This window comes from Garra rufa, chromosome 12, assembly GCF_049309525.1.
Source record: "Garra rufa chromosome 12, GarRuf1.0, whole genome shotgun sequence".
In the NCBI taxonomy this organism is placed as follows: domain Eukaryota; kingdom Metazoa; phylum Chordata; class Actinopteri; order Cypriniformes; family Cyprinidae; genus Garra; species Garra rufa.
In genome coordinates, this window is record NC_133372.1 from 29,689,200 (window position 1) to 29,707,889 (window position 18,690).

The following is an 18,690-nucleotide window of genomic DNA, read 5'->3' on the forward strand; positions in this document are numbered from 1 at the left end:
GAAGGGCAATGTAGAACACAATCCAAACAATAGTCATAAATGAAAGATTAAGGGTCCATAAATCCATTAATCAGGAGTAAACATTAGTTTCAATGTTATATTAATAAGCCAATTCAAATCTGTTCAATAATAGTATACTTCTTTAAGAAGATATACAAATGCAGAAATTATAAGAAATATTGCAATAATAATAATAATATTTACTCAAAAGTTGAGAATTCCATAAAAGCCAAATTGCAATTAATAAAGTCACATTTAGTTAAATAGTCTATTAATATTATCAAATCTGAGAAAAATAAGTCTAATAGAAAACTAGACCATTTCAGGTGCACCCAGAAGAAAGTTGAGAGCGGAGCAAAGGTTGAGAAGGTTGAAGTCTCCGATCTGTCCAGAATAAAATTGCAAGACTTTTTATACCCTAAAACCAGACAACTCAGGAAGTCTGAAGGTCAAAGTCAGTTGAAAATACATCAATACATCATCTCGTGAATAAACTCGTGATTAGTAATTATAAACTTGGTTGAGTGGACGTGCAGTTTCATTTCTCCTTTTTAGTTTAATTTATATCTTGAGACATTGAGACGTGTTAATGTTAATGTAATTGTCCATCTAGACTGTCTTCATTAAGTACCAAGAATAACCGTTTTGCGGAACTGTGCTTCGGACATCACACACATACATAGATGATGAAAAATACAGATGAAACATATACTTCGAAGGATGAATAAAGCTTTCAGCACTATATTGAGTAGCTTAATCAATAAGACATAACCAAACTTCTAATATTTCAAGATGACTATTAATATGTGTTAATATTTCTATATTTTGATTAAGAACGCAATACTCATGTCTCAGCTCGTGATCTAAAGTGTTATTAATTTGCATATTTGTCCACCAACCTAAACTTTAAAAAGGCACATTTAATAAGAAGTACTTCTTGTTCCAAGAATTGGTCTGTGTCTGAGGTCATGATAGATATGATAAAATGTACGAAAATAACATAGGGCATACAGTCTCATGTCATGTCTCAAAAGGTCAGTCAGGGCAAAACTGATAGAGCATTGAATACATATTCTAAAAAGATTAATAATGATATAAATTAGGGCCGGGACTCGATTAAAAAATTTAATCTAATTAATTAGAGGCTTTGTAATTAATTAATCGAAATTAATCGCATTTTAATCGCATGTAAATATTTGACCTGAGAACAGTGAGAATTAAGATTTTTACATGGATTTTTAGTATACCATTGAATAATGACTGAATACATAAGCTTAAGCAACAAAATATTGTTTATTTTTGTTCAACCAAGTCCAACAGACCAGTGCAAGATTGCCATTATGTGTAACAAGAGGCACGTTCTTTAACCAGTCTTTCATTCCGAGAACTCTTGTGTTTGCTTAATTATGCATTTAAACGTTAATGACCAAACACCAAACCTATCATTAGAAATGTTGCTGCACATGGAATATAAGGCATTTAACATTTAAAAAATAGTTTTTATCAGGTTACACACTGATTATTTATCACTCAAACCCCTTTCTCTACCTGTCCGTTGGTCGCGTATATCCTCCATGTTTGTAGTTTAACACTTTTTATGCGTGTTTGTAGTTCTAATCGAATCCTCGTTCAGGGCGCAGTGTGTTGCGGGCAATATTAACAGTTAAGAGTGTGCATTGATCGTTAAGTAGTAGACCATCCGGGAATCTATGGAATACTTTTTAAACATACTACGATTTAGGACATACAATACTATTTAGGACGGACGCAGCTTCTTTGGTATAAGTTCTTTGGCTTGTCTGAACGCTAGTTTGTGCTCCAGTATAATCGGTCCGCCGAAACTCATCCTGTGAGAAACGTTCCACGGTGCAAAACTTAGTGCGATTAAAATGCGTTAAAAAAATTTAACGCGTTATTTTTGTGTAATTAATTAATCTAAATTAACGCGTTAAAGTCCCGGCCCTAATATAAATATAATAATTCATAAGACATATTCATAATACAGTTAATAATGCATAATCAAAGAATCCTGAAAAAAATATCACAATTTCTAAATAAATGTGACCCTGGACCACAAAACCAGTCATAAGGTTAAATTTGACAAAACTGAGATGTATACATCACATGAAAGCTCAATAAATAAGCTTTCTATTGATATATGGTTTGTTAGGATAGGACAATATTTGGCCGAGGTACATCTATTTGAAAATCTGGAATCTGAGGGTGCAAAAAAGAAAATCACCTTTAAAGTTCTCCAAATTAAGTTCTTAAAAATGCATATTACTAATCAAAAATTGCATTTGAATATATTTATAGTAGAACATGATCTTTACTTAATTTCCTAATGATTTTTGGCATAAAAGAAAAATCAATAATTTTGACCCATACAATGTATTTTTGGCTATTGTTAGGAATGTATCCCAGCGACTTAAGACTGGTTTTGTGGTCCAGGGTCACAAATACTTTGCAGGGCAACTGTTGCAATATATAATCCAATATAGATCCAGTATAGATCATTCTAATAATAAATCAGTATATTAGAATGATTTCTGAAGGATCATGTGACACTTAAGACTGAAGTAATGGCTGATGAAAATTCAGCTTTGCATCACAGGAATAAATTAAATTTTAAAGTATATTACAATAGAAACCATTATTTTTATATTGTAATAACATTTTGCAATATTACAATTTTTTTCTAAATTTTCAATTAAATAAATGCAGCACTGATGAGTATAAGAGACTTTCTTTAAAAACATTACAACTCTTACTGACCCCAAACTTTTGACCGGTAGTGTATATATTTTTGAATGGCAGTGTACTACATGATAACAAAATTATTTATCTGTAATAACTGAATTATTTAGATTTGTAGCATCTTAGTGTTGTTAAATAGTGAGAAGAATAAATAATAAAATAAAATGAACAAATAAATAAAATTAACAATAAAAAAGTGATAAATAAAACCTATAAAATAAATAACTGAATAAATAAAATAAATAAAAATAAATTAATGCATACCTGAATAAAAAAATCCTTTCTATAACAAATTAAACCTAATTAAATATCATACCTAGTTTTAATCTAGAAACTAGCCGTTTACCTTTTTCTTTTTCCGCAGCGCTACTTTGACCCCGTCCACGGACACGATGATGTTGACTTTCTTCTTTTTGATATTCTTCACTTTAAATTCATACTGTAAAGCAGAGAGGAAAGATAGAGATCATTAAGGGAAGAAATATCAATACCGAGCAATTAATTTCCCACCCTTCCAGGACACTCAAGGATACTTTTATTAATTAAATTCAATCCAAGAGCCCATTTAAATAGAAATGATGCGGCCCGTCCTCTGCAAACATCAATAACTTCACCCTTTTTTATTGGCGTATATGCCCTTGCAGAGAACGAGCTCAAATGCCATTAACATTTCGACAAATGAAATGCAAGATTGAAACTTTCAAATGAGCCAAGCGCTTATCAACAGTGTGGAAATCGGAAAGGGAACAGCAAAGCCTTTGAAGTTCATCTGGATAGAATCGAGCTCTCATGTAAAAGGGTTTCTTTATAGCTTCTCAGCTCTGAGTTAACTTTGTGATGTATGCAGCTCTTCCGCTATTCAGAGAGGCATTAGCCTGCTTAGAGATGTATGGATGTGGGTGTCGGTACAAACAACTGTGAGCAAACACTCTTACACAAGTAAACAAGAGTCTCCGCAGGGACAGCATGAAGAGAGCAGCGTGTTCTCATTTCTCATTCCCACTCATATACAGTATACAAATTCAATGGGACACACAATATTGTTAAAAATTAGACTTAGCTGGTTAAGGCCATTGGGAAAAGGTTTCATTTCTAGTTTCATTAATAAATGCATCATCAACTCAAATCCTAAATTCCTTCAAAGCAACATGCTGAAATTGTTACACCATCAATAAGACATAGTCGAACAGACCCTCTAGCGACTCTGCATCTTTTTTGTTCACTAGCTAATGTTAGATAATAAGGAGAAAGTCTGCTTCTTATGCAACTTCCTGCTTACAGATATACAGTTGAAGTCAAAAGTTTACATACACCTTGCAGAATCTGCAAAATGTTAATTATTTGAACAAAATAAGAGGGATCATGCAAAATGCATGTCATTTTTTTTTATTTAGTACTCACCTGAATAAGATATTTCACATAAAAGAAGTTCACATATATTTCATAAGAGAAAATAGTTGAATTTATAAATATGACCCTGTTCAAAAGTGTACATACACTTGATTTTTAATACTGTATTGCTACCTGAATGATCCACAGCTGTGTTTTTTTAGTGATAGTTGTTCAATGTTCATGAGTTTCTTATTTGTCCTGAACTGCCCGCTGCACTTGAGAAAAATCTGTCAGATCCCACAAATTCTTTGGTTTTTCAGCCTTTCCCTTTCCAACAATGACTGCATGATTTTGAGATCTTTTACACTGAAGACAACTAAGGAACTCATGCAACTATTACACAAGGTTCAAATGCTCAATGATGCTTCAGGAAGAAAATAAAAAATGCATTAATAGCCAAGGGGTAAAAATTTTTTTACTTTGAAGATCATGGTAAATATAACTTATTTTGTCTTCTGGGAAACATGCAAATCTTCTGTAGCTTCTGAAGGACAGTACTAAATGAAAAATATATGATACTTAGGCAAAATAAGAAAAAATTACATGTTCATTCTTTTCAAAAGTTTTCACCCCTGGCTCTTAATGCATTGTTTTTCCTTCTGAAGCATCAGTGAGTGTTTGAACCTTCTGTAATAGTTGCATATGAGTCTCTCAGTTGTCCTCAGTGTGAAAAGATGGATCTCAAAATCATACAGTCATTGGTGGAAAGGGTTCAAATACACAAAAATGCTGAAAAACCAAAGAATTTGTGGGACCCTTTTCTGAAGCACAGCAGGCAGTTTAACTGTCCAGGACAAACAGGGAACTCATAAACAACTATCACTAAACAAAAACACAGCTGTGGATCAATCAGTTAACAACAGAATAATGAATCAAGCGTATGTAAACGTCTTATGTGAAATATCTTATTCAGGTCAATACTTAAGATTTAAAATAATTCACATTTTGCAGATTCTGAAAGGTGTATGTAAACTTTTGACCTCAACTGCACATATGGAAGAAAAAATAGATGATTGTATGACCTATTTTGGGTTGTTCTGTAGAACATTTCTGTTTCACAATAGGTTCTTTGTGGCGAAAGAAGGTTCTTCAAATAGGAAAAGGTAGGAAAGAGATGGTTCTTAAAAAGAACCTTTGACTGAATGGTTCCAAATGCATTCTTCTATGGCATCGCTGAAGAACCTTTTAAAACACCTTTATTTTTAAGAGTGTAGTATAAGAAATTGTTGAATGAAGTCATTATTTTTGTTTTCTTAGCACGCAAAAAGTATTTGTTTAGCTTCATAAAATTAAGGTTGAACCACTGACGTCATGGACTATTTTAACAATGTCTTTACTACATTTTTGTGCTGTAAATGTTTCGTTGCTGTCTATTCAGTGTCAGAAAGCTCTCAGATTTCATCCAAAATATCTTAATTTGTGTCTTACGAGTTTGGAATGACATGAGGTTGAGTAAAAAAAATTACAGAATTTTCATTTTTAGGTGAACTATACCTTTAATTCTCAGCACAGCATTTAAAATATAAATAAATAAAATGAAAAAAACAACAACAACAGCACTAAAAAAAAAAAAAAGCTGTCAAGGCCGCCACGTGCACCTAGGTGTTAATACTACCCAGGTGACGGCACATGTTTACCACTCTTTTCCATTTTTCCCCCTCTCTGAAGTAATGCCTTCCTGTTTGTCTCATTTTAATTGAGTTTCGTTCAGCCACCTGGAGCCCATTTCTCGTCTCTCAGCAGGTGCTGAGTGAAATTTCATCTAGTATTGACACACTAGGGTCAAAGAAGATACAGACACTGCTGTCTGAACGAAATGAGTATGAATTAAAGATTAAACCAAAGGATAAAACCATTTTCACTAGACTAGACCCTGCCTAAAACAACTTTTGTAATTCAACTTTCCTTTTCAGTTACATAGCATACAAAAAGAAAGTTATGTGGCTGGAGTGTTTAAATTAAATTATTTTGTTTACTAAATGCTGAAGGAAGAACTCAATATACTCAAGATGTGCATTACATACATGGCCAAACATTACACCGGTGTTGAAAACAGAACGAAGTTCAGACCTGCATACTCAAAGTCAAACAATGAGGAGCATTGAGCTTATCTTGAATTCCTCTCTGAGCTGAACCTACAAGGTCACAGCAAAGTTCAAACAACCAGATGAGAAAACTAACCATGCTTTCAGAATGGTTTCAGAGCCAAACCTGAATGAATGTTTCACAAGGCGAACTGGGAAAACAATCTATATCATACATAAATGGAATAAAATATTCCCAGACTGAACCATCAACAAACCAAAAGAAGCAAAAAGCAAATACAAATCCTAAATCATTCCCTTGATGCAATATGAGCACAGCACCACCAATAATCTGATTTATGAACATATTCTTTTAATAAAATGTCCAGAGCACATATTGTGAACCCTTCACTGAAAGAGCTTACTGAATTGACCTTATGTAACCTCTGACAACAAAGTGACGAAATGAAGCAGTTTGTTGATATGACAACATGTTTTTAAACGATACAGATACAGATACACCTTTCCAAACATTTGTTATTTTTTAAACATTGTTCACTATAGGATTATTCAGACGGAATTGTAAACCAAATTATTTGAATTACTTACAGTGGTGGCCAAAATTATTAGAGCACTAGTACCAGCTAAAAATGGTTTCAAGTAAGTTATTTATATCTTTTTCTGTAGTGTGCCAGTAGGAAATATCATCTTACATTCTCAAACATTGATTTTGCCATAATTGTAATAATCCAGGGAGATTTTAGTTTGCACAAGGAGTCTGACAACAACCAGTGCTCCACACAGAGATCTGGTCTCATCATTTTTTTTTTTTTTTTTTTTTTTTTTTACACAAGCGCCTACAACTTTTAATAGTACTATAGTTTTGCAGGTAGGTCTCTTAAAGCATCTTGGAGATGTTACCACAGTTCTTTTGGATTTAGTCAGTCTCAGTTTGTTCTGTTTCTTCATTTCATTCCAGACTGGATGATGATGATGAGATTAGATCTTTGTGTGGAGCACTGGTGTTTGTCAGACCCCTTGTGCAAACAAAAATCTCACTCGATTATTACAATTAATGGCAAAATTAATGTCACATCCCTACAGCTTGTGAGCAACTTTTATAAGCTCTATAGAAATATCAGTTTAGAGCAAAACCAGAAAGATTTTATATGATCTTTAGGCCTGGAAAAAACATTTTAAGCTTTATGATTGTGAGAACACCAATATACTGTATATACTCTACTGTTCAATGGCTTGGGGTCCGTAAGATTTTTTTAATGTTTTTGAAAGAAGTCTTACGTTCACCATTTCTGCATTTTTAAAAAATAAAAACTACAGTAAAACAGTTATATTATGCATTATTATAGTTTAGTATAGCCATTTTCTATTTTCTATTTTAAAATTTATTACTGTGAGGTCTGTATTTTAGCAGTCACTAATTCACTATTCATTGTCACATGATCCTTCAGAAATTATTCTAATATGCTAATTTGGTCAGAATCATTCCGTATGAATCAACAGTTGTGAAAACCATTAGATCTCAGGATCTTTTAATGTATAGAAAGTTAGGCATTTACTTGAAATATAAATAATTTGTAACATTATAAATGTATTTACTATGACTTTTATCAGCATGAATAAAAATGTTGAATAAAACTACTAATTTCTTAAAAATACATGTATGTCTTACTGACCCCAATTATTTGAACACTAGTGCATATCTGGGAAACACTAGTGTTAATCACAGAATGAATAGGTCAGTTGACTAACTTGTTTAAAGTGCCCTTATTATGCAAAGTCCCAAACAACAGGTTTACATGCATGCAAGGTCAAAAAACACTTCTAATATGACTTTAATTTTACCTTATTTCTCAGACGATTAGTTTGAAGATTCAGTTTTCCAAACCCCGCCTTTGCATGGCTACTCTGTCCTGATTGTTCCGATAATCCAGTCTGTTGTGATTGGTCTAATTTCATTCCAACTTCATGCAAAATGGAATTTAAATTTAAAACGACTCATTTTAGTGGCTCAAGTCACCTCTTTCTTTTGAGAGACATAACTTTCTTTATGCTGCACTTTTAACTTTGCAGACGTTTACATTCACATACAGTTACATTACACACTGCATGAAAGGCAATTTTCAAAAATCCATAATAGAGGCACTTTAATGAATCGTCTCCAATTACTCTCTGAACTGGTGGAATCGGCTGCACAAACAAAATCCTGTAGGAAACACTTTATCTTTTGGACAGAAGTATTGTTCCGCAGACAAAAAAAGGTGATTTTAGTAGCCAATGTTCAGTACGGTTTATCGCTTAACTGCGTAAAACGTTCCAACTTGGGACTACTAGGAACAACCTTTACAATAATTTGGCAGGCACACTCTACCAATCCTATTGTATCCCTGAAGTCCTGTTGATTCTGCTATAAAAATTAAGTAATCATAATTGCTATTATCTGTTATACACTTCACAGACAGCAAGGACGCTATTCCTCTGCTGTGAGGTGGTAAAAATAATGCACAACTAACAGAGCAGAAGCCATTCATTTGATCTACAGTGCACCTTTAAAATGTCAGGCTCGTTTTGCTCATTGCAACAGCATTCACAATATCCTACGTCGCTCGCCTTTGAGAAATGGCATCTTTCAACAGAATGACATTCACACGCTGTTGAGGCTAGATTAGGATTTTAGTAACCCTCCTGAGATCCGGAGATTCAATGGTGTACTTTGCCAGCAATCTACAAATCAAATCCTGGGTCACTCGCGACAGCTACATGAACGTACACAGGCTGGGGCAACTACTTCTTTTATTACACTACTGCACTACTAAATCTGACACATTCATTCAATCTTAACATGTAAGATTATGGGTTGATTATTGAACCACCCTGAGGGATAGGGTGATCCATCATCATGACACACTTCATCAGAGGCGGCACTTTATTTTTGTCTTGTCCCCAGACAACAATACTTAAACAGCAGACTTGATAGTCTGATCATGCATGAGAGTAAGACTGAAAATTATGCTGCATCAACTAATCATCTTTTCGTCAATAACGAATTTCATAATCAATTAGTTTTTGCACTGTGCATGGGAATCACATCTGGTGAAGGCCACCCGTTGACATTTCTGTTAATCTCAATGGCAGCTGCTCAGCTGGTGCACAACTTCTTAGTATGGCACACAACTTCTTAGTATGCAGATTGCTTTCATAAATCCATTTGTACATAAATTGTTGCACTCAAATCAATAAGACAATTTCCATGGAAGTCTTGTGTTTTTATACAATTAACACAGAAATGTTCTGCTTACATTTCATGAAACAGCGGCAGAAATCCTGTTTTAGGAAATGACTTTAGGAGTTGATTGTTTTAATGAACAGTTCAAAATGACTCACATACTCATTTGTTACCAGTTTGAATCAGTCTGATGAATCATTCACTAAATGAGTCCATCAGAGCAGCTTCTGAAACAACATCTGACTCACAAGATGTCAATACTTTCAGTGATGTGTGTCATGAAATTGAGTAGGTTTAAATGCACTAAAGATCAGTGTCACATCATTTTGGGCTCAAGAATATTTTATCATCAGTGTCAACAGCATAATATTTGTTTCTGGACAGCATGATACATTTTTTCAGGGTTATGATTAGAAAGTTCAAAGGAACAGCATTTCAGCATTTATTTAAAATATGAATCTTCTGTAAATGTCTTTACTGACTTACTGACCCCAAACTTTTGAACAGCAGTCTATACTGTAGGCAAGATCAAAAAACACTTTCAGTTTCTCTGCTGTGAGGTAGTAAAAATATTGCACAACTGTAGGCGTCAATTTTTAATTAAAGGATTAGTTTGCTTTCAGATGAAAGATCTGGATAATTTACTCACCCCCATGTCAACCAAGATGTCCATGTGCTTCTTTCTTCAGTTGAAAAGAAATAAGGGTTTTTGAGAAAAATCATTCCAGGATTTTTCTCCATATAGTGGACTTCAATGGTGGACAATGGGTTGAAGGTCCAAACTGCAGTTTCAATGCAGCTTCAAAGGGCAAAATCCCTGTTTTTGGTTAGTTTAGAAGTATTTGGTTCGGACGTTCACACTTACACAAATCGAACCACACTAACAGAGCAATTGCACCAGAGTTCATTTTAATCTAATCAAACATGACAAGTGTGAAAACACCCTAAATGCAGCTTCAGGGCTTTAAATGATCCCAGCCGAGGCATTAGAGTCTTAGCAACACAATTGGTTATTTTCTAAAAAAAATAAAAAAAAATAAAAAATACAATTTATATACTTTTTAACCTTGCCTCAAAGCAATGTGCTGAAACATCTGCTTGCTCGTGTCCGTCTGTTTTTAACACATGCACTTTGTGCACGATGCAATTTATAAAATAAAAGAGTTGTTGACTTTTCCAGTCTTGAGTGGATCAGTGTGCGGTTAGCCACCCTCTTGTTCTTTTTCATATACTTTTCCTCAACTGCTCATCTTGTCTAGCTCTGCATGAACTCTGTATATTCCTGTTTATGACAGTTAGGGTAGGTCGAAAAACTCCCATCTCATTTTCTTCTCCAACTGCAAAATCGCTGTTTTACATTTTTTTGTAAAAGGATCGGATTTTTTTTTTATCATCTTTGAATGTTCACTTTGTAAAGACTAGGTCTGTACTTCTGCAGCGATGTAAGTTGATACCCTAACTGTCTTGAATGGAAATACGAGCATTTGAGGTTAAAAAGTATATAAGCAGTAATATATATATATATATATATATATATATATATATATATATATATTTTTTTTTTAGAAATAAGACCGTTCTTTCTCAGCTGGGATCATTTAGAGCCCTTTGAAGTTGCATTTAAACTACATTTTGGAAGTTCAAACTTGGGGGCCCCATAGAAGTCCAGTATAGAGAGAAATCCTGAATTTTTCCAAAAAAAAAAACAAACAAAAAAAAACAATACCTTTATGAGTGAAGAAAGAAAAACATGAACATCTTGGATGAGGAAAAATTATCTGTAATTTTTTGCTCTGGAAGTGAACTCCTTTAATAAAAATAACATGCTGAAGTGTTGTGAAATACGACTGATTTTTTTTCATAGGCTTTATAGACAGGCAAGTTGAGAGTGACCCTTGAAGGACCAGCACCAAATCCTCTTGTATTTATCTTCAAGAATCTGGCAGCAAGTTTTAGGAGTTCATTTTTAGTCCATACATTTTTTATCCTGAAAAGTGTCTCTTGCAGAGATGGACTAAAAATGGGCTCCCAAAACTTACTGCCAGATTCTTGAAGATACATTATTTGAAAGAGTGGTACAAGAGGATGTGGTGCTGGTCCTTCAAGAGTCACTCTCAACTTACCTGTCTATAAAGCCTATGAAAAAAAAAAAAAAAAAAATCAGTCTTCATGTATTTTACAACACTTCAGGATGTTGTTTTTTTTTAAAGGAGAAGTTCACTTCCAGAACAAAAAAATTACAGATAATTTACTCATCCAAGATCCGTCTTATCTGAGACTCCAGGTAAGTTGCAGTTTTGTAAAAGGGTGGCACTGGAGACTAAATGGTTCCTGATGGTTTGACACCTAATTCTCCCCCTCAATTCTTAATTATGTGCAGTTAACATGTGTCTTTTCTTTTCCACCTATTTTTTTCCTGACAGTGCATTTTACTGTTTAATGATCATGTCCTAACTTAATTTCGTTATTGCATTAGTTTTGAATATTTATCATGGGCGTTTAATCATTTTAGACTTTTCACACTGAATTATTTTTTTTTTACATGTGAAAGAAAACATGCTTAATAACTTTGCACACCTGAATATAAGAAGCGTTTCACTTCCAGCCTTTATGGACAATTATATATCACTTATAAATGCTTAAATACAAAATTAATTGTAGTTATTACGATTGATGTGGTTTGGAATTTGTAAAATGTGCATGGAAAAAAAAAATATGACCAGAATATCAACATGCCTAATAATTATGCACAAACTGTATTAGTCACTAACGTAACTGAAAGTCAAAGAGAATACTTTGTATTTAGGCCTTCAATAGAATCATAATAGATGTTCAAGGATGTTACAGATGCATATTGTGTGATGTAAAGGCTAAATCAGACAGCAGGCTACTTTATAACATTTCCACCAAGGGCACTCTGACAGATCCTGGAAGGAAAGAATAGAAATCTACGCACTTTGTACTTTCCAGGGTTACAGAAGTCATGACGTTCTATCTCGTGGCTTTTTTACCACACCTCTTTTGATAGAGTTTTGCATTCTAGAGAGCGAGTGAGTCACAGGGCCGTCTGTATCTCCAGTCCTCCAGCAGCACAATGGGACAGACAACGTGTCAGCATTAATCATCAGACATGGTGGATCTTGGTGACAATTTCTGCGACTTATCAAAAAGTAAAGGCTCAAGAGGGAGAAGAAGGTCTTGGAACAGACAGATCCTGCTGGGGAGAAGCACATCCGTCTTGCAGGTTTACGCAGCCAACAGAAAAAAAACCTGAAAGTCTGTCATGAATCTAATCTTAAATCAATATCCAGATGATATACGACACCCTGCCACGGCTGAGGAAAAACTTTGACTTTGTCAACAAGCCTTCTTTCCATGATACCAAAAGACACGCTCTGAAACAACATTTAGATTCGTTCAGTGTCCATGGATACACAAGATACTATCAAGAATGGCGTTCCCATAGCAACCAATAAAGATATCCTTGAGGCGTCCAGAAGGACAGCAAATTTTTGAAAATTAATTGATGAGTTCTGACAAACTGATCTTGAAATATTATCCCAGAGTAACCAACCTTTAGTCCAGCATTAACTTCCAGTGAGATATGAGAAACAAAATCAGTTTATATGTTATCTGTATGGAGTAAACCAAGTTTCATGGCTTTGAAAAAGATTCGATTTTTGTAACATCACGAAAGATCTGATTTCATTACGCTCTGAAATGAAAAGACAGTAACAAGTAAAATGAAAAGCAGAAAGTGATACACTGAGCCTCTTCAGAATAAATGACATGATGCAAAATTTTCCATGCCACAAAAAAGTTGAGGGTGTGTTGTGGTTGCTAAGTGGTTTTGGGTGGTTGCTAGGGTATTGAGGATGATTGCTAAGTGGCTCTTTACTCAAAAGAGCCCACCAGTTTATATGACATTCTGGTTCGTACATTAAAAAAAAAAAAAAAAAAAAAAAGTAACAAATTATCGTCACACATAAAATGTCTATGTATAAAACATGATTAGCCGTCCTTTAAAAACATGAAAACACCGACTTCTGGCTCATGGCTACTTTTCCTCGAAAAAGTGCAGAAGGGTGCACAATGACACAGTGACTCTGAACATTATAATTAGACTGGCTGTGAAGAGCCTCTCAGTATAAAAGCCCACTGGGGAATACAGCCTCTTCACATTCATACTTCTCTTTTTCTCCCAATCGCCACTGTCGGAGACCCATGAAGATGACACTGAGATAGATAGAAAGCAAGCACAGCCTTGCTCCGCAGCTGGAACTTACAGGTAAAAGCCTGTTTTGTTACAGGCGAAAAGGCAGGCTGACCTACAAACATAAGCCCAATTCTCAAACCGTTGTGGGTTGAAAACATCTCACTCTCATTTTTCTTGCTCATTTCATCATGGTATGCTATTTAAGAAGTAATCCAAAACTATAAGATGAATCTGTGCCTTAGAGCTAAGTGCCAAATGTAAGCAAAGAAATTAATTTGGCCATGCTATTAAGTTATTGCACTAATATGTAAAAATCCAGAGTGGTTATGTATTAAAATGATCCTAAAGCACACATTAACAAAGCTGGAGTTCAATTTATAAAGCTCGAAGTGAGTAATTTTGCAATACTAGAATTAATGAAATCGTGCCGGGTATATTCAAATAGCTTTCCAACTCAAATAGCCCTACACTCACACAACTGGTCAAGACAAGGTTGTTGCATTGAGATGTTCAAAACACAATGTTCTCGAAACATTACAGAGCCACATTCTTTACATGTTTTGACGAAAGAAACTTACAACAAAAATTGCCTAATTAAAGGAGGAATACAATGATGAAATGGAATTTGGCAATGGGAAAATAATTAGTCACAATAGCAAAGAAAGAAAAAAGAACTATGGCCGAATAGTTTTGGATGGCTGAAATTTAATTACCCAAACTTTTTTCTTTTGCTTTGGATTCTGTATTACAAATTAAAGGGATAGTTCACCCAAAAATGAAAATTAGATGTTTAAATGCTTAACCCCAGTGTATCTAAGATGTAGGTGACTGAGTAGAACACAAACGAAGACTTTTAACTCAAAACGTTACAGTCTGTCAATCATTTAATGGCAGTCAATGGGACCCACGGCTTTGAGAGCCAAAAAAGCATACACAGATGAAACTAAATTAAAACCCTGCAGCTCGTGACATTACATTGAGGTCTTAAGACACCAAACAATTGGTCTGTGCAAGAAACTGAATAGTATTTATAAAAATTTTACCTCACAACACCCAGCGTGTGACGAAGGGAAAGCAACCATAACTTCAGTCTCTCAGGCTCAAAAGTTTTAGTTTTAATTGGTTGCAACAATCAGGATAAGCACAAGTAATTACCATTTTGAGTAGCATTCGTGCCAACAATCTATGTGTAAACAATGCGTCTTCTATGCAAAGAACATTGACACGTCACGTGCCGGCTGTTGTGTACGCACTCAGGACAGTTGGACATTGCGATGGATCAGAGGTAAAAAAAAAAAAAAGATATAAATACTGTTCAGTTTCTTGCACAGACCAATTGTTTCGTATGTTAAGACCTCAATGTATCGTCACAAGCCGCAGGGTTTAATTTGGTTTTGTCTATGTATGGTTTTTGACTCTCAAATCCGTGGGTCCCATTCACTGCCATTATATGTCTGATAGACTACAACGGTTTGAGTTAAAAATCTTTGTTTGTGTTCTACTGAAGAAACAAAGTCACCTATATCTTGGATGCCCTGGGAGTAAGCAGATAAACATCAAATAAAAAATTTCCCACGGGATAATTCACCCAAAAATGAATTATAACCCATGATTTACTCACCCTCAAGCCATTTAAGGTGTATATGACTTTCTTCTTTCAGACGAATACAATCGGATTTATTTTAAATTTTTTCTGGCTCTTCCAGAAACTTTATAATAGCAGTGAATAGGTGTTGAGATTTTGAGGTCCAATAAAGTACATTCATCCGTCATAAAAAATACTCCACATGCCTCCGGGGTATTAATAAAGGCCTTCTGAAGTGAATTGCTGCGTTTGTGTAAGAAAAATATTCATATTTAAAACTTTATAAAAATAATCTCTAGTAGGGGTGTAACGGTACGCTAAAATCGTATTCGGTTCGGTACAGTGTCTTGGAGAGCTCGGTTCGGTTCATTTTCGGTACAAAAAAATAAGAAATTACAAAATCTTTATTTTGAAAAGCTGCCAATACACAATAGAATTCTTGCATAAAATAAATAAAAGCCACACATTTGGGTGATATTTTACATTATTTTTTGAGGCTCTGAAATGAAGCGGTTGCAATAAATGTTGTTATTATTATACAAATTAGAGTGTTTATGAATGGTTATGGCGGTTCATGTTACATTTGCATATTGTATTTTATGAATGAAAGTAAAACTGGTGAGGTGAATCTCTTTCTTGTTTTATTTAATGTTATCACAGGATAGTTAAATATAGGCTGTGTGTGGGGGGATAAAAGTGCGTGAAATATGTGTTAACGGTCTAAACATATACATTTGGACTATATTTTTTTAGATACATATGTTTATATGTATTTTATATGTATTTAAATTTGAAAGTAAAATAAATTACAATATTTATTTATGTTAAATCATAATCTGCGTGACCCTGCCATTAATTTGCTTTGATGACGTTCCAGGGCATTCCAAATGAGCGATTATTGTCAGCGAAGTCCACTTCAACGGATATACCGAGTTAAGGGAGTATGGGAGCAGTGAACACTGCGTAGGGACCCTGTTGATCGGAACGCACCTTAACTGTGTGCAAAGCTGTGCGTGTGTTACTGTGCGTCACTCAATAGCGTCCGTGCGGAAACTCGCCTAGGAACATTGTTCCGCTGCGCTTAATATCACGCTAATAATAAATTTACATTATTTAATGAAAAAAATATACCGAAACGGTACGCAAGTGGACCGAACCGAACAGGCCGTACCGAAACGGTTCAATACATCCCCGTGAACCGTTACACCCCTAATCTCTAGCTTCCACTAACTGTTGTACGTGTGTTCACGAGTCAGTGGTGATCCAGCGGATTACGTAGGACCTAGGCGAATGCGGAAGCCCAGTGGAGAGGGCAAAACAAAACACCGTTCATGAATTAGAAGTACAAAACAAGTATTTGTAAAGAAAAATGTTGGAAGATTTCGATATAAGCCAAGAAGAGACTGGTTTTCCTTTGCTGTAAACAAAACTTGGCTTTTGGAAGACTAGCATATTCTCTTCAGAGGTTACGCTACGTGTCCGTCCTATGTCATCCGCTGGAAAGCCACTCTCTAATGAATGTATGACAGTTAGCAGAAACAAGAGATTACAGTTTACAAAGTTTTAAATATAGATATTTTTCTTACACAAACACAACGACTGGCTTCAGAAGGCCTTTGTTAACCCCCCTGGAGAGAGCCCAGATTCATCAGGATGACCTTGGTGGTGATCTTTTTTACCTCTCTCACTATCCTCCTGGCCAGCAAAGGTGTCACTTTTGGCTTCTGATCACGTCCTCTAAAATTTTTCACAGTGCGGAAAGTCTTGTATTTTTTAATAATACTTTGCACTGTAGCCACTGAAACTTCGAAACATTTAGATATTAGTCTTATAGCCCTTTCCTGACTTGTGAGCAGCCACAATGCGCAGCCGCAGGACCTCAGTGAGCTCCTTTGTCTTAGCCATGACTGTCCACAAACCAACAGCAGAGAGCTTCTGTTTTTCACCTGTTGAGTTGATTAAAACAGTTGTTCTCAATGAATCAGGGTAATTAGGATGCTTTAGAACAGCTTGGACTATTTGGAATGGTATAGAACTTTGGATTTTCCCATAGACTGTGACAGTTTGCAAAGGGTATGAATAATTTTGGACATGCCACTTTTTGTTCAAATGTAAATAAAAGCTGAGAAATATTTTTTTCCACAATGATGCCTCTTGTACATCATCTTATTATCTTTTGGGAGAAGCCGGTGTCATTTCCGGTCCAAAAAAAAATTGGTGCTTCAATAAAAGTAACTTTAAGTCAGAATTTGCCAGGGGTATGATTTCAGGCTTGACTGTACACTTAAAATGACGTGAAAATGAGTAGATTGTTGGGTAATTTTAATTTTGGGGTGAACCAACCCTTTAATTTTAGTGCATCCTTTCTTTTATAATTACATTTCCTCATTTTATTCTAGGGTTGGATCAGCATAGTTAACACTGTAAAATGTGTTTTTTAAAGTTGTAAATAAAACAAAACTTGAGTCCATTTAACAAGAAACTTCAAAATTCCATGTATGATTCAATGTGTTACTTGCCTTTTCTTTGCAATTAATTGCAAAACTGACTTGCAATTTCTGAGTGAAAATGCTTCTACACAATTTTTTTTTCAATGTAGTCATTGAAAGAGTCCAGCCGATGGACAGGCTGATAAGTCTCAGAACATTCTGATAAGTTTTGTCTCTTTAAAAGCACCAATGCTAAAAGCATAAATAAAAATGCTTTCCATACTCTTTGAATGAAGCATTCGTTACCATTTCTTTTAATATAGCAATGAGTCAGCTGTGGTAAACAGAAAAATAAAGAACAGACAGTAAATGCGTATTTGCGTGGTGGAGATGTTATTATTGAGAGTAAACAAGTCTCATAATGAACATTGCTTGAAAGCAAACATTAACTGCTAGTCTATTACATGCACACAAATATGTTGCCATCATGAGGGTTCTTGTCATTAGTTAAACAAGACAAAAATGCATAGAAGCATCACATACAAATAAACCAAGCTAAACACAATTATTTAATAGCACTTTGTACACCATTTTGTGCTGAAAAGGGTGGTTTTATAATTGTAACATTTAAGAATACTAACATTGATTGCTTCCATTGTTGAAAACAAAAGGCTGGCAAGCCTTTGAATAAACCTGTGGAAAGTTACGTGGTAAGAGGAAGAACAGCAGCCCTCACACCTCTTCCTTTCCAAGGAAAAAAAAAAAAAAAAATCAGACAAACAGTCTCTGACAGGTAGGCAGAGATGATATTTAGCCGCAGTGCTGTTTATCACTACTTCTGCAAGAAAAACTAGATGAATCGTCAAAGACCACAGGAAACTGAAATGACTGTATAATGAGCTATGGCTGAGTCAAGTTCCCCACTATTTTATGACTCCAAATAAAAAATAATAATGACACATGAGAGAGGGTCTCAAAACAAACAGCAAGGCCAATAAGCGTTAAAAAGCAGAAAGCAAAACTTTTAGGAATGCACAATATAC

The 18,690-nt window shown here is 34.8% G+C and overlaps 1 protein-coding gene across 1 annotated transcript in view; it reads right to left on the bottom strand.

Annotated features, from left to right (window-relative positions):
* nos1apa (nitric oxide synthase 1 (neuronal) adaptor protein a) overlaps positions 1 to 18,690 on the bottom strand; it is a 124,962-nt gene that overhangs the window by 76,030 nt on the left and 30,242 nt on the right. The window contains exon 3 of the mRNA XM_073851509.1: positions 3,104 to 3,196. Within this exon, the coding sequence (XP_073707610.1) occupies positions 3,104 to 3,196 (93 nt within the window). The remainder of the gene's footprint in view (positions 1 to 3,103; positions 3,197 to 18,690) is intronic.